The sequence below is a fragment of the Fukomys damarensis genome, unplaced genomic scaffold (genome assembly GCF_012274545.1).
Source record: "Fukomys damarensis isolate Sample0158 unplaced genomic scaffold, DMR_v1.0_HiC HiC_scaffold_21, whole genome shotgun sequence".
NCBI classification, from domain to species: Eukaryota; Metazoa; Chordata; class Mammalia; order Rodentia; family Bathyergidae; genus Fukomys; species Fukomys damarensis.
Window position 1 is genome coordinate 39,497,767 of NW_022900933.1, and position 25,768 is coordinate 39,523,534.

Below are 25,768 nucleotides of genomic sequence, written 5' to 3' on the forward strand. Positions count from 1 at the left end.
GTACAGGGGTAGCACATCGTACTAAATATGTAAGGTCATATCTACATGGGTTTGATTACAGAAACTAATAAAGTATTCTCTAAATAATGAAAAAAAGAATAAGATAAGACTATAAGAGCGAGAAGCAATTTAAATATGTTCAGGGACCATTTTCATCTCCAGAATTAAGGATTATTTTAATGTTACATCTTTGCCTTTTCTCTTTTACTTTCCTTTTTAATTTTATTTTAGGATTCCCTATTTTTAATGTTCATACAGAGATTTCTTTAACTGAAATACCGAATAATTTCTTTGGTGTGAAAAACTATAATAGTGAACAGGATCCTAATGAGATAATTAATAACATGAAATAGGAAGTAAAGGGCTAAAGGTGTAGGGAAGTGGGAAGGGTGGGGGAAAGGTAATGAGGGAGAGGAAAAAAATATGAGAAACTGAAAAAATGGAAATAAAGGGTTTGTAAATGGGGAGGGGAGGAGGGGATGAAGGGAGGGCAGGGACAAGGGGAAAAATGAGAATCAAGACCTATTATGTAAAGGTACAGAATCCCAATGATGAATGTAATTGTATTGTATACCTAGATTGTACCAATAAACTCAATAAAAAGAAAAATAAATAAATAAATACCACGGGACTGACTTCCCCAGCCTCTTACTACCTCAAGATGAGGACTCAGCTTCAGTGGGTGCATCCTGGGGGACACTCAGGCCATCTCCGAGCCACAGCAAGGGTTCATCTGTATCCCAGGTGAAGAGGGTGCTTGTGTGGAGAGCTGGCTCTGACTCACCTCCCCGAGAGGTGGATACACCTCATGCCCATCCCTGATGTCATGTGCCAATGTCTCTTCTTGGCCCTGATTCCCAGGTTATCCCTGCCTAGGCTGACCTGATTCTGTCCTCCTCTTATTCTGCCGTCCATGCACTGTCCAGCCATCACGTGTGAAGAAAGAGTCCAGACGGAAGCACCCCTGCCTACTCTAGAGTGTTTGAGGCTCAGAGAAAGGAAGTTGAAACATAGAATAAAAAGTGAAATAGATATATACTTATTTTCAGTATATCCTTTTAACAACTTTACACTATTCTGTCTGCTGGAAAACATGTGGAACGCTCTGGACTCCTGCTTTGGCAGTCTTTTCTTAGTCAGATGTAAAGCTGTTACCTTTCCTAAGAAATGTCTGCTCTTGCTCTGCAGATGAATGAGCTCGCACATTGCCGGAGCTATGGCTACCAGTGCTGCAGTATCACTCAGTATTTACAGAGTGGAAGATGAAGGGACGTGGTGCACCCCAGTTGCTGAGCATTTACTAATTGGCACTGATCACAGTGTCTAATTTTGTACCCACAGTGCATGCTAGAAGTGGGTTATAAAGTAGGTAGGATGGCTGGCACTGACAAATAATTGGATTTATATCTTCATTCTAAGGAGATTGTTTGACTTGTCTTAATCTTTCTTATTAAAAAACAAAAAGCCAGGCCAGGCGTGGTGCTACACACTTGTAATCCCAGTGTGCTCAGGAGGTTTTAGAGCTTCAGAAACCCAAGTCTTAGAATAATTTCATGACTTCCATATTCTTATTCGTTAGAGTCTAGGTGAGAAGTTGCCTTATTTCTTTCATGTGACTTCAAGACTTTTCTGAAACAGTCACTTAGAAAAGAGCTTTTCCCAGGAAACCAATTTTTCCTGGCCTCCATCTTGTCCCCTTCTGACCTTACTACACCCTGCCTTGTCCTTCCTCACCCATTCCGGGCTCTCAGAGGTGGAAAAGTGTCAGTGAAGAGAGTTTGTACTCAGCCGCTGCTCTTTTGTCAAATTGCACTGCAATTTCCTAAGAAAGGGATGGGGTTGGGGTCAGCACTGATGAGTTATGAGGACAGCTTTCTACGTCTACAGGCATTAAAGGCAGGCTGTAGTCAGCAGGAACCCCAGAAGGAGGGTGCACAGACCGGAGCAGCTCCAGTTTGTGGGGGAGCACTGTAGTGGATTTGAGCTACAAGTGGCCTCTATCTAGTATTTGAGGTAAGCTCTCTATCAAGCATTTACAGTAAGAGTGGCAGCATGGAGTTTCTGAGCCGGTCCTCTACCAAATCATACCCATGTCAGTTTTGGAGGCAGCAGTTTGATTGTGCCTGAGTCCCACCATGAGGCCTGGAGGAGGACAGCTTCAGGGTCCCAGTGACAGAAAAGATGCTTGCTGGTTTCTCATGGAGCATCACAGAGCACAGCTGCAGGTAGATGAACATGCATTCCTGGGTGGCAGCATCATTCTCGAGAGTCCTGCCTACTTCCTGTTACCAGGTGGTTACCTCAGCCCCCTTCTATCAGGTAGTGCAGACAGCATGATCTGAGGCTGGGGCACTGGCTGCTATCGAGTGAAGTAATATCCATAGAAAAAGTATCCATAGCAAAAGGAAGCTACCTGTCATCAGTGTGAATCGATCCACTTTTTAAGGATTACCAAGAAAAATAAAAGATGCAGCCTGATTTTAGCGATATTTATTTAGAAGATGTATATACTTCATTATAATGAAAGACAATACTTGCACCCTGAAACGAAGAAGGACTTATTGTGCCAGGCATAGTGGCGCACACCTATAATCTCAGCACTCAGGATGCTGAGGCAGGAGGATGGAGAGTTTGAGACCAGCCTAAGCTATATAGTGAGTTCAAGACCAACCTGGACTACATAGCAAGACCCTGTCTTTAAAAATCAAATCAATAAATACATTTCAGGGATCGCCACACTAAGAATGATTTCAGATGAATTCAGTTTTGAGAGTCTATATGTGTTAAGGGCCAAGGAAGAATTGTACTGAGTCGGGTCACTTCGTGTACATTAGCTGTTTGTTTACTGTGCTCTTGTGTGCTGAAGCTTGGATTCGCAGGTGAAGAGGTCACTGTTGCCACAGATGACAGCCTGCCAGGCAGGCCAGCACCCTGAAGAGCAGGGCTTGGGTGCAGTGACCGTGATCCGAGCCTGGTCTCAGGCTGCAGTCAGCCTTCTCCCCAGTGGGTCTCCCTGCTTCAGGCCTCTTACCTTCTACGCATCCGACCATCTCACCCCAGACCAAGTGGCCCTGCTTGCTTGCCAAGCATCTGTGGCTCATCCTCTCCCGTGGCCTCCTCAGGTCCACCAGTGCAGAGCCCCCTCGGAAGAGGCCTGCCAAGTTTCTCTGTGGCTCCAGGTCTCCCATTCTGCTCTGACGCACAACATGCTGTTGTTTTTGCTACCTCTCAGTGGAATTATCTGAGCTCATTTCCCTGAAATCATTCCATTCATTTAGCAAATACTTGAGGGCCTATAGTGTGAAAGGCCAGTTGTAGATGCTGAGGATAAAATGGGAAACCAAACAGAGCCCCTCCCTCCTCTAGGGAAAGGTGTCACTAGTGTGGCTAATTAGGTATGTAATCGGGATCATCAGTCAAGGCCCTGCCTTTATTGAAGGAAGCTGCTTTTCTGGGAGAAGAACCCTACTTAATTTGCCTGTAACTTCAAGCCCTACATAGTCACACTCACCTGGGGGGCCTTCTCACCTGGGGGGCCTTCGGCACCTCCACAGAGGGTGTCAGCCTCCTCCAGCAGTGACCCCTGCCTTCCTCCGTCTTTCCTGAGGGCAGAATTAACCACCTCCTCCCTGTCCCTGTGGTGCCTTCCAGGCATCTGTATTGTAGCACTTCTCGCTCACATGTTATTAGTTGTTTTCTTTTGGATTAAGTATTTCATTTTAATTTCCCTCTATCATCATTGCCAAGCACAGTGCCTGGCACATATGTGTTGGATCGGTTTCTGAATCAGCTCCAAAATACAGGAGCCACATCCTCAAGGTCAGGGCCTGCCGTCAGGTTCCGGCTCACACAGATGCCGGAGAGCTGACAGACACGCCAAACCACAGAGTTTATTTCATCTGTTTGAGATCATAATTGCTGATCTTTTCTTTGAGAGAAAAGAGAGAGGGTTTTTATATAAATAGAAAAAATGAGAATTCACTCATCCTTGTCTTGACTGGGAGAAAAAAGTTACCCAGAGCTGAGATTCCTCCGCATAAAGCACCGCGTAGAGGAGGCATGTGTGGTGTCGTGTGCACACGTGATTCCTGATCCCGAGTAGTGGAATTTTGTCTGTGCTGACCCCTCTGCAGCCATGTTGAGCACACAGATATGCATGCACCTGCAACACCATCCTGCAGCCCCAGGGCCGCCCCCACCACGAATGACCATGTGTTCTGTGTATATGATTTTCATTTTTTTGCCACATGCATAGATTCTTTAGCCTTTTTTTTTTAACAGCTCACATACAGAAGCAGATAAAGTGCACTGTATAATTATAAAGCAAATACCCCTGTAATGTAGCTGCCACCCAGGCTAGACCCCCAAGGGCCCCCTCCAGGTTCATTATAGTTTTAAGTAAGCTAAATAAAGTTAGACTTCCTCTCATAAAGCTGTTATTTTGTAAGACTTATACATACTGTATCTAGCTGTAGTTCACAGTTTTGTAGCCATGGTGGATTTATCTGACTGGAAGTTGGTGCTGTTACAGGTTTGCGCTGTGGGGACAAAGTGGCTGTGGACATACTTTCACCTGTGCAGTACTGCACAAATGCATGATGTCATGAGGCCGGATGCCTGGTACAGGTCCAGCCCATGGGACATGGATGTCTTCAGTGCCTCTTGATGACACCCAGCCATGCAGCCCACTGGCCATGTATGAGCCACAGCTCAGCTCCTTGCAGCTATGAATGTGTACCAGTCCCGTGGGTAACCGGTGGGGTCTGACTGTGGTTCATTTGCATTGCTGTGGTTATTGACAGCAGTGACAGTCCTGTCCTGTGTGATCAACCGTGTGATGTACTGTGTGTGAAGAGTCTGGTTAGAATGTGCACCTGTTTTCCTGCTCATACTCTAAATTCTTCTCACTGATGTATTAGAAATACTTCTATGTTCTTGACCCAAGTCTGTTGGTAAATGTAATCAAGTCATTTATTCTACTACTTGCCTTTCCATTCTTGGTGGTGTCTTGATAAAATATTTAGTTTTAGGATAGTTCTGTTGATCAGTCTTTTAATGTTTACTGAGCTTGTGTGTAAAGAAGTCCTCAGCTTTTTCTCTGCTTAAGGAATTCTTCTGTATTATTTTTTTAAAGCATTAGAGTTTTGCCTTTCAGATCTAAATTTGTTACCCACCAATTTATTTTTGTGTATCATGTGGTCCAGCTTTTTCTCTTTTTCTTTTTTCTGGGCCCTGAGTGCCAGTTGACCCAGCACTGTATGAGGGGCTGACCTCTTAGCTGTCATGTACGAGCTTGTCCCCTCTACTCTGGCTAAGCAGAGGCCTACTGCTGTCATTAAGAGAGCTGCACAGGAGGCCGCAGTTCTGTAACAGCAGCTCCCCTCTATGCTGTCCTTCTCCAAGAGGCTGAGGTCAGTGCTGGCCCTTTTCACTGCACGCACATCGCAGGATCCACTTACCCAGGTCCCCGGAAGTGGCTGTCAGGATGGCACTGAAGCCATGGGTCTGTTTCTTAATCAGATAAGCGTTATTATCCATAGTCTCCTGGGGCAAGTGTGGCCAAGAGGAAAGGGCTCCACTGCCTTCCTGTCAGCATTGCTCCTAAGCTCTGGCCAGCACAGACAGGGAGAGAGAGAACAGTGTCAGGGATTGCAGATAAAAAGCAACCAACCAATTTACAGGTGCAGGAACAGAGTTTATAAGAGTTGAGCAGAGTCACCAGTTACAAAGTAAGCACCCAAAATCTTTCTTCTTCGTCTTCATCTTCATCTTTATCTTCCCTCTTCTTCTTCCTCCTCTTCTTCCTCTTTTTCCTCTTTTCTTCCTCCTTCTCCTCCCCCTTCCCTCCCTGCTTTCCCTCCCCTCCCTCTTTCCTCCTCCTCCTCTTCTTTTTCTTCTTCTATTACAACAGTAGTTTGAAAGTTAAATCTATTTGGAGGTACCACTTAAGGTAGAAGGTAGCATCAAAACATATCAAATACTCAATAAATTAAAATACAATGTTTAACACATTTTTAGGAAAAAATTTTCAGACATTCGGAGAGACTTTTTTGTGTTTTGTTTTGGTACCAGGTATCGAGCTCAGGACCTTGTGCTTGCAAGGCAGGCGCAGTGCCACTGAGCTAAATCCCGGCCCTCGGACTTTTAAAGATGGTTGAGTAATTGGAGCAATACTGTATGTTCGTGAGTTGGAAGACTCAACATCACAGAGCTTCCACTCTCCTCAAATCTGGATGGACAGATAGGGACCATAGACAGTCCACACACGACAGGAGCAAGCCAGAGGAATTCGAATCTGCTACTTGGGTATCAGATATAAGGAATTTGGGTGTTGGTGCTGGTGCAGGAGGGCCCGGAGCAGTGGGGAAATGGATCTCTTAAAATGATGCACAAATTTTCTCTTTAAGAAATAAGTGGCCAGGTCTGTTGCCACACATCTGTAATCCCAGCTGTTTGAGTGGGGGAGACAGGAGGATCACAAATTAAAGGCCAACCTAGACAATGCAAAGCCCTAGGTTCATTCTCCAGAACAACACACACGTGCACGCACATGCACATGCACACACACATACACACACACAGACACAGTAGCATTGCTCAGTTTTTCTGCTTAGGGAAGAAAGGAGAGGTAAGTGGAATTCATTGCCTATCCTATCAGTGAAGCATCCCAGCCAGATTTACTCTGGACTGTTAGTTTGCAATTGAATACACACAGGAGAAAGGCAAGGTGGCTTGTAGCTGATGGCTGAGCTCTCGCCCTCTAGAGTCCACTCGTTTACTCCTGTTCCACATGTGGTTGCCATGGTTTTTGCACTCAGGACTTGCACAGGTTCTGAGGGACCACAGGAGCATTGTGCATGCAAGGAGGTGACAGGTGTGGTCCAGCCTGTCAGCACGCTGTGGTCTCGTGTCTAGTCAGCCCCTCTGCTGCTCATGTGTGCTGTATAAGTGCAGGAAGCAGCGCCCCTGAGGTGAGCTTGTCATCCGGGTGTCTCTGGAGTCATTGCCCCCTGGCTTGTGGTCTTCTACCTGGAAGAAGCCATCCTCTGTGTCCAGGAAGTCCCAGCTTCGCTTCCTGCAGCTGTGTGCTGAAAGCCTGTCGTTTATCGTATCCTGGGTCATTTCTTTCAACCAAGACTCATCACGTAAAAGGAGCTTGGCTTTTCTTTTAAGTCATTTTCCTGTCCATAGACAATCCACATGAAGCCTCCAGGTGTGTGGTAAGAACTTAGTAATTCAGCCTTTTCATGTCACATTCTGTATGTCATTTAAAATGTGTGTTACATCTGTCAGCCCCATCTATAACTGAGGCATACATTGCTAGTGACATCTGTGACCTTAGCTATGTTGCTGTGGTCACTTAGGACTCATTTTCGAAAGCCTGCCGGGACTCTACATCAGGCAGACATTTCTAGCCTCCTTTGATTATACCTGGCCCACAGTAAAAATCAGCACACACTTCCTCTGTGTGCCACTTTGTAGTGAAATGTTGGGATGTCTTAATTTCTCGCTTTTTGTAGAAAATGGGGCATATAAGTAGGTATTCTGCTGTTCCATCCTGCATTCCACCAGTTCAACTTGAGCAGCCCTTGGAACCCAGGTCCAGTCAGCCCCTGTGGGGGCTCTGCTGAGCCTGCCCTGCCATGTCCACTGGGACCTGGGGATGGGCTCTCCATAGCTGCTGCTGCAGTGGCCACTTGTCACTCAGGAATAAAGGCCTCTCTTCTTCAGGAGATAAGTTGTTAAATAAATGATGCATTCTTACCCCTTTTCTCTTTTGGTTTCTGGGGCTGTGGTTTCACGTTCACATCTTTTCCTCGCTCCCCTTCGCCCTGCAGTTTCTGCACAAGTATGTCTGTTCATTTTGCTCCAAACTGGCTCATGTTCACTATAAATTAGTGAAAATTGAGGGGTGCTGAAATTATCTATGCAAATATGAGCTATTTGTGATAACATTTATACTATTGAGAAACCAGAACCATAAAGATACACAACACTTTACTGCCTCCACCCATTTTATTCCCCTATTAGCAGAGCAGAAAACAAGATTTTTTTAAAAATACACTGACCAGGGGCCAGGGATTTGGCTCAGTGGTTCTGGTGCTTGCCTAGCAAGCTCAAGGACCAGAGTTCGATCCCCGGTACCAAACAAATAAATAAAATAAAATACTTTATACAGCTTAAAAATACACTGACCAAGAAGAATCTAGATTAATTTGCATTTTAAAAATGCAGAAATATTTGATAATGCCTGAGGATGCAGGGTTTTTTCACTATTCAAATTTTTGTTACAGTTTTTTAAGAAACAATAATACTGTTTTTTGTTTGTTTGTTTTCTTTTGTTTTGTTTGGTACCTGGGATTGAACTTGAGACCTTGCACTGTGAGGCAGGTGGTGGAACCACTGAGCTAAATCCCTGGCCCCTTTATATTTTAAATAGAAATATAAGAGTTCTTAAAATAACAAGAGTTCATGAGATTATAATGACAAACCCATCTGTAGACTGTAAGCAAAATCAGTATAGTACTTTAGCTACTTGGAACCCTGAAGGAATTAACATACTTCAGGGAGTTGGGATTTGCTTGCCTTTTAGAAATATTTTGGATAAAACATTTTATTAAAAATGTTTTTTTCTGTACCACCTTAGTCACAATAGATTTGCTTTAATGTCAACTTAATCTTTATTTTTATTAGTTGTTATACAGTGTTTAACAGGCAGTTAATGCTAAAGTACTTCAGGGACCTTACTGGCCCCTCCTTAGGCCCCAGCTGTGAGTGAGTCATGAGTGAGGGTGTTGGGGGCTCTTGGGATTCTAATGGGCTTTGTGGTTCTCTGTGGTGCTGAGAAAGTGAGAGTACCAGAGACAGGTCCCAAGCACACAAGCTGTGATGACAAACAGGAACGTGTATAAGGTGCTCCTGCAAACCAGAGTGTGAACAAAAGTTCATAGAACTGAGGAGGATCGAAGGCAAGCAAGGAAGTAATTCAGGAAATGAATGCCTTTCAGGAAAGGGCAAGATGTTGGGAGTCCCCATGTTCTCTCAAGTATCCTGCAAGCAGTTATGTCCCAAACCCTGTCCCCTACCTTGTGCTGTTTATCTCTGCATCCAGTATAGCAAGCCGGGAAACCACGGTTCTCCACACAGCAGGTCAGTGCAGGTAGCAGTGTCTGTGTGCCTGCTGTTTACAAGGCTGATGTTGGCATTGAGGGGTTGGAACAGTGTCACCACATGGCACCTGCCCTCACAGCTCATCCATTTGGGGAGCTCAGATACTAAGCAGGATCCCTAGCTCACGATAGCAAGTGTAAATGCCAGCTCCAAGGGGTCTTACAGAACAAGGGATTGAGGAAAGTACCAGTAGAATAAACCTGAACGAGCAGCTGACATCTAGTTGGAGTGCGAAGGGGCAGAAGTGGGTGCGCTGCAGGCCTGAGCACAAAAAAACACCTGTGTGCAAGGACGCAGAACAGCCCGGCGCTCCTGGCCACTCACTGGGGGGAGGCTGGTGTGGGTGGCTCAGGGTCCCGCCCTCTTCCAGAACTACATCAAGCCCCAAAGAGCTTCTGTTTAAAGAGTTTAGCTGGCAATATTGACCATATTCAAAATTAAACTACAGAAAATATTTAACATGTACATATTAGTTAAAGAAGAATTGAGTGTGTTACATTCATGGAGCGACTCCCCAGGAGGAATGTGACTGTGATGTTGTGCAGGTATATACTGATAAAAATTTAAATTTAAAAAGTAACAAACCTAGTACATGTTAACAAAAGCTAACATTTTTATGAAAATAGACATGTTTTCAAAAACAGTAACAGCTTTAGCCAGAAGAGGAGCATAGTTTTATTTTTTACAAATCTCTGCAGTGTCTACCTGGTCCTCTCGTCTAGTTCTGCATTCAGCCTGTGGCCTTACATCACTTTGGTTGAGTGTAAGAAGTGGGTGGCAAAGGCCCTTCCAGAGAGTTGTGGGCATTTTCTTTGATATTGCACCAAAATTTAATAAATAATCAGTTTCTTAAAGGAATCTGCAGCGTGGAACCTGAAGCCAGATCGATGAGTTGTCTGTACGTTTTATTCCATTAAAATCCAGTGATCCGCCTTGCAGTATGAAAGGCTCTTTTGCTCTTGAATGATATTATAACACCATTTATTAATCATGTGGAAAGTATTGGTTCACCAAGTTTTGCAAATTTTCTAAGACATTTTGCAAACCTCTGACACATTTCAGAATGTAAATCCCTCTTGTCATCACCACCAGTGGGGCCCACATGGGCAGGCAGGAGTTCCCGAGCTCCCCAGAACTTAGTCTGAATCCAGCTTCCTCACTTGCTGGCCCTGCAGGGATCCCTTAAACCCGTTTGTCTCGGGTGTCATCTTGCTCCTTGGCCCAGGTAGTACTCCCTGAGTCATAGTTACTGTAGAGCTGCTTCTGTGTTGCTGTCATCGTGAACCGGTACCACATGTGACTCATGCACTGAAGGGGCTGCTCGTGAGCGATCTGCCGACAGGGGCCGGAGAAGACAACTAACTGCCTGTGCCAGGTCTAGAGCCAAGCTGCCCTCTGAGCTCCCACTTTCCTGTCCTGAGTTCTGTAGCCATTGCCCGCTGTCACAGCACCCACACCAGTGGTGGGGAACCTAGGGCATGGCCCACTCTTTATCATTGAAAGCTCTGAAAGGTTCCCCATCGCTGGCCCTACCCTCACCCCAGACCCAGGATAATGCTTGTCGTGCTACTGTTCACCCAGCACAGGGCCTAGCATGTGATCACTGGTGCTCAGAAAACATTTGTTGAATGAATATATTGAGAAGGAATTTATTTTGAACTCTATTCCTTTTTTTTTTTTTTTTTTTTTTTTTTTTTTGGTATGGGTTTACTGGGGATTGAACTTGGGTTTATGAAGCAGGCAGCGGCACCACTGAGCTACATCCCCGGCCCTTTGAACACTATTCTTGATGTTGTTTGAAAGTGAAAAAAACATACTTTACCATACTAACCCTATAATCTGATCAGTGACTAGCTATTTTTTTTTTTTTTTTTTGGTATGGGTTTACTGGGGATTGAACTTGGGTTTATGAAGCAGGCAGCGGCACCACTGAGCTACATCCCCGGCCCTTTGAACACTATTCTTGATGTTGTTTGAAAGTGAAAAAAACATACTTTACCATACTAACCCTATAATCTGATCAGTGACTAGCTATTTTTTTCTTTTCATTTAAGGAATATTTGACCTCATTCACTCCTGCCCATCTCTTTTTTTCTTGAACTCTGTTAATTCAGCAGGCAGCGGCACCACTGAGCTACATCCCCGGCCCTTTGAACACTATTCTTGATGTTGTTTGAAAGTGAAAAAAACATACTTTACCATACTAACCCTATAATCTGATCAGTGACTAGCTATTTTTTTCTTTTCATTTAAGGAATATTTGACCTCATTCACTCCTGCCCATCTCTTTTTTTCTTGAACTCTGTTAATTCAAAATAAAAACAGAAGGGCTAGATGAGGTTATGCATACCTGTAATCCCAGCATCAGGGAGACAGAGGTGGGAGGATGGTGAGTTCCAGGCCAACTTAGCAAGACCTTTCTCAGAATTTTAAAAAGTAACAAAGGCTGGTGGTATCGCTCATTGCTCCTGGGTTCAATCAAGTACTGCAAAATAAACAGACATTTAAGGATTCCACAGTGCCTATGGGTTAAACATTTTGGCAATCAATGCACTTTGCTTTCTGCCTTTCAGATGTTCCTCCTGCAGATCAAGAGAAGCTTTTTACCCAGAAGTTGCGTCAGTGTTGCGTCCTCTTTGACTTTGTTTCTGACCCACTGAGTGACCTCAAGTGGAAGGAAGTGAAACGAGCTGCTTTAAGTGAGATGGTGGAATACATCACCCATAATCGGAATGTGATCACGGAGCCTATTTATCCAGAAGTAGTCCACATGGTAAGTGTGTGCATACTTAACCAGCATGTCCCCACCCAGAGCCACGGCAGGACTCAGACATTCCTAGGACAAGTGAGACCTCTGAGCCCAACACAGTGCCTATGAAAAGTGTTCTTTGTAATGTGTCCAGTTCTCACAGCACAAGGAATCCGTTGCCTTCTAGGGACCAGATAATAAGAGCTTTACATAAACAAGCATCCTATGGGGTATGTGTTAGAACACTTATTTGTATTTATTGTTTTGTTGTTGTTAAATTTTGAGGTTTTTGGTAGACATATATAACAATACACTAGTGCTCTTATGTAGATTAGAAGTAACATGCCCATACGTGTGCAAGAAAATCCCAGTGATGGGGCACAGTTAAAATACTGCTGGGACTGGGCTGGGCTGAGAACAGTCACCTGATTGGCAGAGAAGGCTTCCATCCCCTGGTGCTGGGTTCAGGGTGCTGTGTCCCAGTTGGCTGAGAAAGTTGTCATCTTGCAGTTAGTTAATTGCATGGTTTATTCCACCCCTAATCTCAGGGCTCTGAAACCTCTCCCAGCTCTATTCCAGCATTCCCTCTGGCAGTACCACCCGGAAACTGGAAACTGTTCCTGTGCTGCTGTTGCCACAACTGGGTGCTTACCAAACCCCAGTTCTGCCCTGCCCTGCCCTGCCCTGCCCAGTGGGGGGGTGAGGGGGGTTGCTCCCTGCCTTTGAAATCAGCTCGGTGTTATTAGTGAGTCAGTGTTGCAAATACATTGCTACAGATCTTTAATCTTGATTTTCACTGAAGTTGGAATTACTGATTTCTTTCCCAAAGTTGTGTGTTTCAGAACTGACTGGGTTTATTGACATAAACTTACTTTAGTATGTTTGCTTCAGAAAAAAAGATGAAATCAGTTTTTTGGTTTGTTTTTGTTGTTTTTTTGTTTTTTTGTCGTTCAGCCTTCAGTGTCATATGCTGTGATGAACTTGATTATTTTGAGTTATGAGGTTCTGTGCAGTGGCCTGGCTGCTGGGAGAGCGTTGTGAGCTTTTGTGCAGATCTAAAGGCTGTGCTAGGCATGGCCAGAGCTGAGAGCAGAGCTGGGATTACAGGTGTGGGACCCCATTCCCGGCAGGATCTCTCTGTTAACACAGCTCTCCTTGCACGTTAAAGACAGCAGAGGGTCTCTTTGTTTCTTAATTTCAACTCTATCACTTTGGAATGCCACCCCTTACCCCAGGTTTATAAAAAAAAAGTCTCTATATTTTTCCTGTGACGTCCATAATTTTGTTCTTCACATTACACTCTATAATCCTCTTGGGACTTTCTTACGGTACAAGTTAAGGGCATAACTTCATTTCTTTCTAAATTATTGAAAAAGTACTTGCCCCTCCATCATATATTGAATATTTCATTTGCCCCATTGATTTAAAAATGCTACTGTATCTTTTTTTTTTTTTTTTTTTTTTTTTTTTTTTTTTTTTTTTTTTTTTTTTTTGATACTAGGAATCTTAACTCAGGACCTTGTACTAGCAAGGCAGGTACCAGAGCCACTGAGCTAAATCTCTGGCCCTAAAAATGCTTCTGTGTCATGTATTAATTTTTCTTTTGATTTTTTTTTCCCCCCAGTACCAGGAACTGAACTCAAGACATTGCACTTGACAGGCAAGTGCAGTGCCACTGAGCTAAACCCAGAGCCCTCTTTTTAATTTATTGGAATGTAATAAATTTATAAATATGTGAAGTACTAGAATGGACACTCTGTTTTGGGGGTTTGTTTGTTTGTTTTTGAGATAAACTCTCACTATGTAGTCCAGACTGGCCTTGAACTCATAGCAGTCCTCCTGCCTCAGCCTCCCAAGTGCTGGGATTACAGGTGTGGGACCCCGTTCCCAGCAGAATCTCTCTGTTAAGAAGTCATAGCAGCCAGCAGGCTGATTCTTGCTTCTGACCCAAGCAGGGGAAGAGTCTGAGAAGAACAAGGAGACCATGCAGCCCTGTGCCAAGTGTGCTCCTGGCTGCTTGTCTCCGTTGCCTGGGTGCTCTGGTCCACCACGGTGTTGCACACTCAGAGACTGTGAGCTCTCAGACTGTTCCCTTAGGTTAGTCACTCCTCTCCTCCCTGTTCCTAGCTAAACTCTCCTGCTGTCAGCATTGTCCCCTCCCTGAGACCAGCCTGCCCGCAGTGTTAAACGTGTGGCTGTCCAAGTCACTTATCCAATCCCACTGTGGGCTGGACTGCGAGGTGCTGAAGTAGTTGTGAGCAGATCTCCACCCTGTGCCCACCAGAGCTTTTCTCCTGTGGGAGCCATGCACAAAAGAAGCCACCAGAGATGTACTGTCCAAGTGTGGTGATTCTGTGAAGAGCGCTACCAGACCCAGAAGCTAGAGGTGCAGGCTCGGCTGGATCTCGCCTCCCACCACCCAGGAGATGGTGCGGGGAGGGAGGTGCCCTCCGGGTCACTTGGTTTTCTCTCCATCCCGCTGTGATGTGAGTGAGATGTGTGCAGAGAACACAGTCTCCCTACCCTTGTTTGTGTGAAGCTCCCAGGGTGGAGTGGCTCAGGGACAGCCTGAGCTTTTCTTTTGTTCATTGCTGTTGTGTCCTAGACAGACAGCATTGATGAGAGGTGCAGCGGAGGAGGAAAGACAGTGGGCAGAGGGGTGCAGGGTCTAGGACATGTGTGAGGGCAGTGCTGCAGTCAGCATGCACTGTGCCTGCTGCTCTCTCTTCCTTTGCAGTGCATGTATGTATTTTGGTCATAGTATTTTTAGACATTAATTTCCACTCACTTTGAAGAATCCAGAGCTCTAGAGATGTTGTCGCCTAACACTGCCACTTTTACATATACTCTATAAGACTGGATAGCTGTATGTTTTCCAACAGATTTATTAAAATATTGTCCCCATATCTTATAATCCATCCTTGTAAAAGGTGTAATTCATTGGCTTTTAGTACGAATATAAGATTCATCATGCAACCATCATCGTGTCCAGTTTTAGAACATTTCTATCCGCCAGAGAAAATCTCATGCTCACCAGTGGTTCTGCCCTTCCTCCCTGCTCCCTAACCCACCCTGGCCCCAAGCAGCCACCCGTCTACTTCCCGTCTCCATAGAGCGCCTCTTCAGGACACCCGTGTGAATGGAATTGTACAGTGTATGGGTTTTCTGACAGGCGTCTTTGGCTCATCCACATTGTGGAGCATAGGTCAGTATTCGGTTCCTTTTTTTTGTTTGTTTTTACCAACTAATTTATTTCCAGTAGTATTCCTTTATATCGATAAACTACACCTTATGCACTTTTCTTGTTGACAAACATTTGGGTTATTTCTGGATTTGGGCTGTTATGAATAATACCATGGTAAATTTTACATATAGGCTTTTGTGTGAATGTGTTTTCATTTCCTGTGGGTGTCATAAGTTAACTGTGTGTGTATGACAGTTCGAACATGCCCAGGTCTTTTTTAAGTGACTGCACCATCCTCTGTTCCTCTCAGCCAGGTCTGGGGATGCCAGCATTTGTCACCTGTCTCCTGTGGGTGTGACGTGCTCTCTCTGTGGTCTGAATCTACATTTTTCTGACAGCCAGTGATATGGGCATCTTTCACTTGTGCACCACAGACCTTAGCCCTAGTGTCCAACAGAGCCCCACTCTGGGTCACCTCATGTGCCCCTTTTCCTCTCCAGCTAAAGCAGCTTAGCTTCAGAGAGACGCAACTGAGAAAGAGCAGGAGCTGGGGAGGATTTTGGCCTCTAGGTTCCGGGGCACGAATTACGTCAGCTCCAGTGTCTCTTCGTTTCAGTCAGATTTTAAATATAACCACCATCTGTTTTCTTCAATTGAATTATCTAGTTAATCTGTTTCTCAGGGGTGGACAATTTTTCTAATAGTCAAAATACGATCACAAAGCCAAGTAACAGTATACTTAAGAAATTCAAAGTAACAAAAGTAAAGCTGCGCCCACTAATTTGTACAATTCTTTAGTTGACTGTGTTGAATCCCTAAATAGAGCACCAGCAGCCCTGCTCAAGAAATCACCTCAGCCTCCCCCAGCCCACCCTTACCTGGGAGGGACAGAGAAGGGAGGGAGTGCAATGTGGTGTGGTGGGGTGCAGTGAGGCCTAGGCGTGGGGCGCAGTGGGGCTGCACTGGCAAAACTAGACCAGAGAGAATATGAAATGGAGAGGCGGGGCTGGGCCAGGGATCATGGGATATTTCAAAGTGGAACAAACCGGGCGGCTGTGATGCAGAGAAACAGACAGACGTGAGAGGTGCTGTAGCAGAAGCAAGACTCCGTGACTGATTCGATTTTGGGTGTTTAGGGAAATACCAATAACCAGGTTTCTGACTAGAGTGAGTGGACTCAGGACATGTGGGCTCATCAAATCATTACAGGTGGTGGGCACCCAGCGCATTCTGGGGTAACTCAGACTTGGTTCCCAGACTCACAGGAGAGCGCTATCCTCCATTCCCTGGGATATCTGCACCACGGTGGCCGGACGGGCCTGGTGCCTCTGCCCCACACATGTCCTAAGACCTGCTGTCCTTGAACTACCACCGCTATGAGGTGGGGGGCTATGATCACGAACCCCCAAGCCCCACAGTAGAGTTGGAGAGGGCTTCCCCCAGAAAGCTTTTGTGTGTTCTGGGCAGATGAAGCAGTCATGTCCCTGCATGACCCTGTGTCCACCAGCAACTGCTTTAGGCAAGTGTCTTTATTCTGTAAGCATGGATTGGCGCAGTAAGACAAAAGGCATAGCAGTCGTCTGCCTTGCAGGATGGAAGAGGAAACAGAAAGATCCTCAAGTGTTCTGTCCCCCTCAGCGGACCAGAACGTGACCTCCTCTGGGTTCCAGAACATTTACCAGGGGGCATCAAATACACCCTCCTTTCTCAGACTAGTGTAAGGTTTTAGTCTGGAGTTTTGTTCCATACTCTGATGCCTTGAGGCTACTTTTCTGTTGTTGTTGTTGTTGTTGCTGTGATTTGTTTGTTTTGGTACCAGGGATCAAACTCAGGACCTTGTACTTGCAAGGCAGGTGGCCACACCCCTGAGCAAAATCCCCAGCCCCATGTATTTTTTTATTTAGAAGATAGTGCTCTGTAACTACTTCATAGAGTGTTGGTTAGATTTGTATAAACCATAGTCAGACCAGGCACCATGGCACCCACCTGTAATTCCAGTACTCGGGAGGCAGAGACAGGAGAATTGCTGTGAGTTCCAGGCCAGCCTACACTTTGTAGCAAGACCCTGTCTCAAAAAAAAAGAAAGAAAAGAAGAGAAGATGGGGGATTGAAAACACATAGTCCAAAGTGTGATTTTATGTTTGTAGCATAGAAATAAATTCATAAAAGTCAAAATTAAATGTGGGAAGAAAAAGTAAGTCATGAAACCCTGTACCTAACCCAGTTAATACAACCACAACTCTGCAGCATAGTTCAGTAGGGATTGATTTATTGACTCCATTTGATAAATGCATTATGAGGCCGGGGATTTAGCTCAGTGGTTCCGCCACCCTCCTCACAGAGGCAAGGTCCCATGTTGGATCCCCGGTACCAAAAAACAACAACAAAAAAAGCCAGGCATGGTGGCGCACACCTGTAATCCCATCACTCGGGAGGCTGAGGCAAGAGGATCGCTGGGAGTTCTAGAGCAGCCTGGGCTACATAGTGAGTTCCAGGTCAGACTCAACTACATAGTGAGACCCTGTCTCAAAAAATCAAAAAAACAAAACAAAAAAAGATTTTTAAAATGCATTATGAAGGTAAGTCAGGCTGGAGTAGCTCAGTGGTAGAGTGATTGCCTAGCACTTGCAAGGCCCAGGGCTAGATCCCAGCATGCCCGGTAACAACAACAATAAGAAATAGTAAACTCGGAGGTCACAGGATAACCTGAACACTAGCTGCCTTTGCATTGATCATATAATCATATAAAATTTGCCATTGTGCTGTATGTTTATGTGGTTTTAAAATTATTAAATAGTGATCATGTGCCACATTTGTCATCAAAAATCAATGAGGATATCTTTTTCTTTCTTAAAAAAGCAAGAACTTAGAGCGGGCTGTCCAGGTGAGGATGGTGCTGGGCATTTATCCAGTGTGGTCATCCTCATTCTGCAGGCAGCTGGGTGTGGACTCTCCCGGGGGTGGTGCCAGAGCCCTGCCCAGAATGTGCTGGCTTCATCTAGGGCACTTTCATGCCCAGGTCCTGGGGTGATCATCTTGTACTCACTTAGGAATTGCTGTTAGATGTCTTCCTTCTTCTGTTTTAATCTGGTATATACAGTTTGTTCTGAAAATATTACTTATAACAGTGATGGTAGTTTGGAAATGAGTCAGAAGAATGTTTTGAATTAATAAGGGCAGTATAGTAAGTAATGAAGCTTCAACTAGTTTACAGATTTATTTTAAGTGAAGTATTAAATCACACATTCCCCTTTTGGTGGCCAAAATACAAATTACGTGGGTTAAAGAAGAGAGCATCAGTGACAAGCTAAAAGCAGATTAAACAATAAAGTAATTTTTGAAATCCAAAGAAAAATATTTTTCTACTTTAAAAATCAGTGAGCCATTTTTTAGAGATTTATTCTTATGCTTTCAAGATTTCCTTTTGACATTTTAAAATTACAAAATAATGAATACTTATTTGGTAAAAAAGACACAAATATAAAAACACAAAAAGAATGAATTAATATTTCTCCTTTTCTTCACCCCTCCCCAGCTTGGCTCACGTTTTGGTGTGCAGATGTCCAAGTGTCCTGTGACCAGGCGCCCTGAGCAGCCATGTACAGCTGGCTGTATTAGGGAGTCGCTCTCTGGCCTCTGTCGCATACTTTCCCGTTAGTTCGTGTTTGGTCTGTTTGCCAGTACCATCCTGTCCTCACTGTTGTCACTTTATGGTAAATGTTGAGATCAGGTTGTGTTAACCCTCCAATTTTGTTCTTTTTCAAAATCATTTTGGCTGTTCTATTCATTTTACCTTTCCGTTTATAATTTTAAAATCAGCTTATCATTATCTACCCAAATATCCTTCAGGGGTTTTGATTGGAATCAAATTAAATATGTAGATTTGGAGAGAGTTGGCATCTAAATGACGAGAGTTTTCCATCCAAGAGTGCAGTGTGTCTCGCATGTCGGTCTTTGTTCTGCCATTGTTGGCTTATACACGCTTTACATAGCTCTTAAACTCATAAATTAGTATTTCATATCTTGGTGCGGCTGTAAATAGGGTTTTTATTTCTTTTCTATTGTAGTTGTTTGTTGTCCTTTTTCTTGCATTGCTATAAGTGTAATGTTATTTGGTGCCTGAGTCATATGTAACCTCTTGAACTGACTCCATCATTATGAGATGGCCTCATCTCAGGTCATCGTGTGCCTGCACTCTGCTTTGTCTGATGCTAACATAGCCCCTTCTGCCCACTTTTCACTCATGTTAATGGTTTGCTTTTTCTCCCTCCTTTTACTGCTCACAGGTGTCTATATACTGACAGTGGGCTTATTGTAGGTAACGTGTAGTTAGATCTCACTTTTTTATTCAATTAGACAATTTCTGTCTTCTGATTGGGATGTTCCATCCACCTTTAATGTGAATATGGATATACTTGGGCTAAGATTGTAGCTCAGTGGAAAGCGTTATGCTTAGCATTTTCAACACTCTGGGTTCAATCCCCAGCCTTACATTTGAAAAATAAAATTCTACCACCATGCTAATTTTTTTCTATTTATCCCATCTGTTCTTTGTTTCTCTTTTCTCTTTTTCTTTCTTTTAAATCAGTTCTAAACTTTTTATAATTCCATTATATCTCCTTTGTTGACTTTTTCACTATAATTCTTTATTGTTTGATTTTTTGTTTACTTAGCTTTTCTAGGATGCATCCTGTTAGTCTACCTGCAGGTGATAGCATTGTATGTAGAATGCCATCCAGGGCAAAGGCAGACTCAGAAACACCACTGTGTCACAACACCGTTCTATTCCTCTCCTGCCTTTCCTGCTATTATTGTCGTATATTTTCCTTCATGTTATAGACTGCACAATACCTTATTACTTTTAAGAGAATCTGTTAAGGAGATTGAACTAATGTATATCTACCCAGGTGGGTACTGTTTGGCATGCTCCCCCTCCACTGTGCAGATCCAGAGGCCGCAGGGTGGGCCGCAGTGTCCCTCAGGGCTTGCTGGAGTACGGATCTGCTGAACTCTTCCTCTGTAACACATCTGGAAAAGTTGTCTTTTTCTCCATTGCTCACTATGGCTTGCATTGCTTCTGATAAGAAATCGGCCAGTACTCTTATCTTTGCTTTCCTGGACAGATTGCATATTTTTCCCCTCTGACTGCTTTCAAGACTTTTTTTTAATTGAAAACATTATTTTACTGTATAACATATTAGGATGTACATTCTTAAGTGGCAAACAAGGCACATTTCTCTTTGATTCTCCTGAGAACCTCAAACTCATCCGTCTTTAGAAGAATTCAGTTTCGCATGACATCTGATGTTGTCCATGAGGATACCAGAGATGCTTTTGTTAGTAAAGAGCATTTTTCTAGGTTGTCCTCTCTCAGGGATTCTTCTCACCTGGTTTTCAGCAGTTGATGATGTGTCTCTTCATTATTACTCAGACTCTGGCTCAGAGAGGACTCCTCTGTACATACGCAGTGTCCACAGAAGAGTGGTAGCATATCACGACCCTGCTGCCAAGTGTCAGAGGAAGCTCTACTTTGCCATCATAGTCACCTGGAAGAAAAGAATATGTAGATCATAGTAAAGACAAGTACAGCTCCAGCGTGCAAGAAATAAATACTCCAAGATAGTTCTCTCTGATATCGCCTATTTTACTGTGGCAGCAGCTGCTATGATATATATACCAAGAGGCTTACTGGGTAGTATGAAAAAAGATGTTTCAAGGAGAAGCTACCTTTAAAATACACTTCTGGGCACACCAGTTTTCACTCCTCAAGCCCACTGTCTTTCCTGCTCAACTCTTTTAAAGCCATTTGCTTATGATGTGCCCTCCTTCACTTTTCTTGTTTGTAGCTCTCATCACATTTGGAAAACTGACTATTATCTTTTCAAAAACAATTTTCTGTCTCCTGCATCCTTCTAGTAACATTCTGTGTGTGTTAGGCTTTTTGGAGTTGTCCCGTAGCACACTGATGCTGACTCGCTCGATTTTCTTCTTTCCTGTCTTTGAGTTCACTGATCTTTTCTGCATTGTCTCCTCTGTTGTTAGCTTCATCCAATAAGTTTTTCATCTCACATATTGTAGTTGTCGTCTGTTGTAGTTTGACTTGTCTTTTTTATATATTCTTTGTCTAAACCAAACTTTCATAACACATAGAATACTGTTTTCTTGTTGTTGTTGTTGTTGTTGTTGTTGTTTTGGTTTGGTGTTTTGAGACAGGGTCTCACTATGTAGTTGAGACTGACCTGGAACTCACTACGTAGCCCAGGCTGGCCTTGAACGCACAGTGATACTCCTACCTCAGCCTCCCGAGTTCTGGGATTACAGGTGTGTGCCACCACACCCGACTTAGAATACTGTTTTAATATCCTTGTCTGTAATCCTAATAGCACCTGTGTCAGTTCTGGTTTAATTCAATTGATTGGTTTTTCCTGTCCTCATAAATCATATTTTCCTGCTTCTTTGTTTGGTAATTTGTAACTAGATACCTGGCCTTGTGGATTTTTGTGCCTTGCTGATACTATTTCTGTTAACATTCTGGAGATTTGTTTGAGGATGCAATTAAGGATGCAATGAAGTTACTTAGAAACAGTTTGATACCTTTGGTTCATGCTTTTTAAGATGCGTTAAGCAGGGCATTGACTCCAAGACCCTTCTGGTTGTGAACCTAGTGCCCATGAATTCCAAGTTTTTCCAGTGTGGCTGGTGAAGACTGACCCTGTTCCCATCCCTAGGATAGTGCAGTTCTCCTTCAGCCTCTCTGGAGAGCTGGTTCCAGGGTTCCTCTTGGATACCCATATCTCAGGGTGCTCAAGTCCCTTATAAAAATGGTATAGTGTTTACATCCACACCTTCCCGTGTACATTGTCATCGCTCCATTACTTACATGTAATGCAGTGTGAGTACTGGGTGATTGGCTATTCTGCTGTGTTGTTTAGGGAATAATGACAAGGAAAAAGTCTGCAGGTTCAGTACACATAGAATTTTTTCCCCAAATACTTTCGGGCCTCGCTGAATCCAGAACATACAGATACAGAGGCCAACTGTACTGTTCTCACTGCCCCTTCCCCTCCGTGGGGATTTCTCACATAGATTTGCCACCTGGCACTCTGCTGACCACACGGACCTGCAAGGGCAGCACTCTGCTCTGTGGGACTCTGCCTTGCAGACCCTAACCCTTTCCTGTGGGACCTCACGGAGCTCTCTGGCCTGGAATCCTGCAGGGCAAGAATGGGGCACCAGTCGTGTAGATCACTGGCCTCCACCACACCCCAGTATGTGGTGCATACATCTCCACCTGGCTCTGGGCAGTGGGCTAAACCTGTTACTGTGCCAGACTCTGCTTACTTATTCTGCAGTAGTTGCTCAGTAAACACACCTCCATCCTCACAGGTGAACCAGCAATGGCTATAAAATTGTAGTGATTAGAAACTACTAGCACAAATTGTAACTGGTGCTCAGGGGGCACATGGTATGGACCTGCTGGCTGTGTGTACACCATACATTTGTATCATGTGGGAGAGGGAATATTGTTCTGCTACTCTAAAGCATTCCTACACCTTCTCACATTTTACTCCGAAAAGCAATCAATTTATGTAATAAAGCAAATATAGATAAAGCAGAAATAGTGGTGACAGTAAAAACTAAGTGATAGGCTTCCCCCTACAGTTCTTTCAGTATTTTTATATTGCTATTGTATTGTTATAATAAAATACTGAAAATACAGCATTCAGAATCTATAAAAAGCCAAACTGGCTGGGCATGGTGGCACATGCCTATAATCCCAGCACTGGGGAAACTGAGGCAGAAGACTCTGAAGTTCAAGACCAGCCAGGACAATTTAGGGAAAAGCTGTCTCAGAAAAAAAACAAAATTAAATTAAATTTTAGAAACTAGCCTTTGGGGGGCTAGGGACGTAGCTCAGTGGCACAGCGCACCTGCCTGATGGGGGGGTAGCCTTTGACCTACATTAAATAAGCTATACTTTTAGGTCCACTTTTTTTTAAAATACCTGGGATTGAACTCAGGACCTTGCACTTGCCAGGCAGGCACTGTGGCACTGAGCTAAATCCCTAGCCTCTCCACTGTTATTTTTAAATGACAGTAATTGAGCTGATTATAAATGTTACAAATAATATCTGATATAGATTTTCTGTTCCTAAACTCAGAAACAAAAGTTTAAAAATAAACTCCTACACATAGTTACATTTTCATGCTTATATGAAGATGGTATGATACATTTAGTTATAGTCATAAAAATTAAGATAGTCATTGTTTGGCAAGTTGCAACTAAAATTCTTTTGAAGTATCCTACGAAATTTTGTATGTTTTTATTCATATACATCTTCAACTTTAATTGAAGAATGTATGGTTGATCACCTCTAATCTGAAAATCCAAAATTAACACAAATCTTAATTTTTTGAGCATCAACATGATGCCAGAAGTGAAAAATTCTGCTCCAACCTCATGTGGCTGGCTAAAGTCAAAATTGAGATACCCTAAAAATATTGTATAAAATTCTTTTAGGTCATCAGGCTATGGTGATGTACACCTGTAATCCCAGCACTCAGGGGGCTGAGGCAGGAGGATCTAGAGTTCAAGGTTACCCTGGGCTATATTGCAAGATACTGGCTCAAAAAACAAATTTAAAAAAAAAAAAGAAACAAACACAAAAAAACGCCAGAACTGTTATTACAGCCTTGTAATCCCATCACTTTGGGAGGCTGAAAGAGGAGGATTGCAAATTGAAGCCCAGCCTAGGTAACTTGGTGACTTAAAGAGACTCTTGTCTCGTAATAGAAATTTTAGAAAGGGATGGGAATGTAGCTCAGTGTGAAGGCCCTGGTACCACTGAGGGAAAGAGGGAGGGATGGGGAGGAAGAGAAGGAGGAGAGAGAAGAAGGAGAAGAAAGGAGAAGGAGGAGGAAGAGAAGAGAAGAAAAAAGGAAAAGAAAGGAGAAGGGGAAGGGGAAGGGAAGGAGAAATTCCTTCAGGTCTGGGGATTTAGCTCAGTGGCTCTGCCGCCTGCCTCCCAAGCTCAAGGTCCTGAGTTTGATCTCCGGTACAAAAAAAAAATTCCTTCAGGTTAAAAAGAAAATAAAAATATGTGTATATGTAAGTTAAAATTTTTAATGGATAATTTTTTTATTGAACCTTCAGACTGGTTATATAAGGTGTACCTGAACCATGTGAATTTCCTGTTTAAACATGGGTCCCTAACCAAGCTCATTCTGTTTATGTAAATATCCCAAACACTTCTGGTCTGGATCATTTCAGACAGGGTACTCAGCCTGCATTTGAATGGGTCAGAAAAATAACAAGTTACTCAAAGTAAGAATTTTCACTGTAGTTCTTTTGTGTCCTATCCCAGCGTCTGTTTGGAGGGGAAATTTTATTCTTTGAAAACACCTCTGGCCATGCAGAAAGTGGTGGCACAACTCAGAGAGGTCCCGTCCTTGCTCCCTGCATGTTTGCTCCATGTTGCTCCGTGTTGCTCCGTGCTTGTACCATGAGGGGCAGGGGCAGGGGAGGTGGTGTCAGTGACAGTCACCCAGCGGACCAGTTAGATGTGAGACTGTTCCAGAGAAAGTGTGTGCAGCGGCACGGCACAGAAGAGCGTGAGCTCGGGCAGGGGCAGGACTATAGTCCCATTGCCACCAGAGCTGCAGCTGGGGTCCAGTGTCCCCCACAGCCCTCCAGTGATTGCTGGGTGTGGCAGTTAATGAGGTGACTTAGGGCTCTGTTGCCCTGGCAGGCATCTGAGGCTGAGGACCTAGGGCTCCCTTCCCCGAGGTGACACCTAGATCCACATTGGGACTCTGTCCCAGTGAGGGAGGTGAGTGCCTGGGGCTGGGCTCTGCCTCATCGCCCCAGCACAGTGCCGTAGGAGGCCTGTGAGGTTCTCTCGCGGCCAGCCATCCTCAGGAGTGCATGCAGCTCCCGGGCTTTGTAGATTCCATCAGTGGGGCTTCCTGCCGACACAGTGGGTAGTTGCTTAGTGTCCATGGAGAGGTCTCTGCTGTCCTCTCTGCACGCGATGTGGTCAAAAATATAGTGAATGTTTAAATTTCAAAAATGTATTGCAATAGAAGACATTGCTGTTAACCCCCCTCAAAATCGTCCCCATCTGCATGCACACTTCTCTCATCATCCCTGCTACTCTCTGAAGCAGTTCTAGAAGTTACTTCCATGAGTGCTTTCAAGGTGTGGTCAGAAATGTGGTGAGTCTACTGCCACCTGCCATCCAGCAGAAAGACCAGCCTGTAGACACCCCACAGTGGGTCCTCCTCCACCTGATTCCCCAGATCTAGCACCGTGCAACTTCTGGCTCCTCCCCAGAGTCAAAATGGCCATGAAAAATAAAAGTTGTGAATCAATTCAGGATGTCAAGGCAGCTATGACAATGCAACTGAAGACACTCATGTACTGGGACATCCAGAACTGCTTCAGAAAGTGGCAAGAACAACGGGGTAAGTGTGTTTGAAACAAGGGCGATGGTTTTGAAGGGGATTAATGGCAATGTATCTTTTGCTATAATAAAGTTTTCTAATTTAAATATTCACTGAATTTTTCATTCATACCTTGTGTTTTGGTTTTTGTATCCGATGGTCCGGCTCTGGGGATCAGCCTGTGCCTCAGTTTGTTTTCCGGGTAGAGTATTTGCAAGCAA

At 44.1% G+C, this 25,768-nt stretch overlaps 1 protein-coding gene across 7 annotated transcripts in view; it reads left to right on the plus strand.

Moving 5' to 3' along the window:
* Positions 1-25,768, plus strand: part of Ppp2r5c (protein phosphatase 2 regulatory subunit B'gamma) — a 136,304-nt gene that overhangs the window by 78,465 nt on the left and 32,071 nt on the right. For all 7 annotated transcript variants that reach the window (XM_010607213.3, XM_010607212.3, XM_010607211.3 and 4 more), the window contains one exon: positions 11,745-11,944. In XM_010607213.3, coding sequence (XP_010605515.1) covers positions 11,745-11,944 — 200 coding nt within the window. The remainder of the gene's footprint in view (positions 1-11,744; positions 11,945-25,768) is intronic.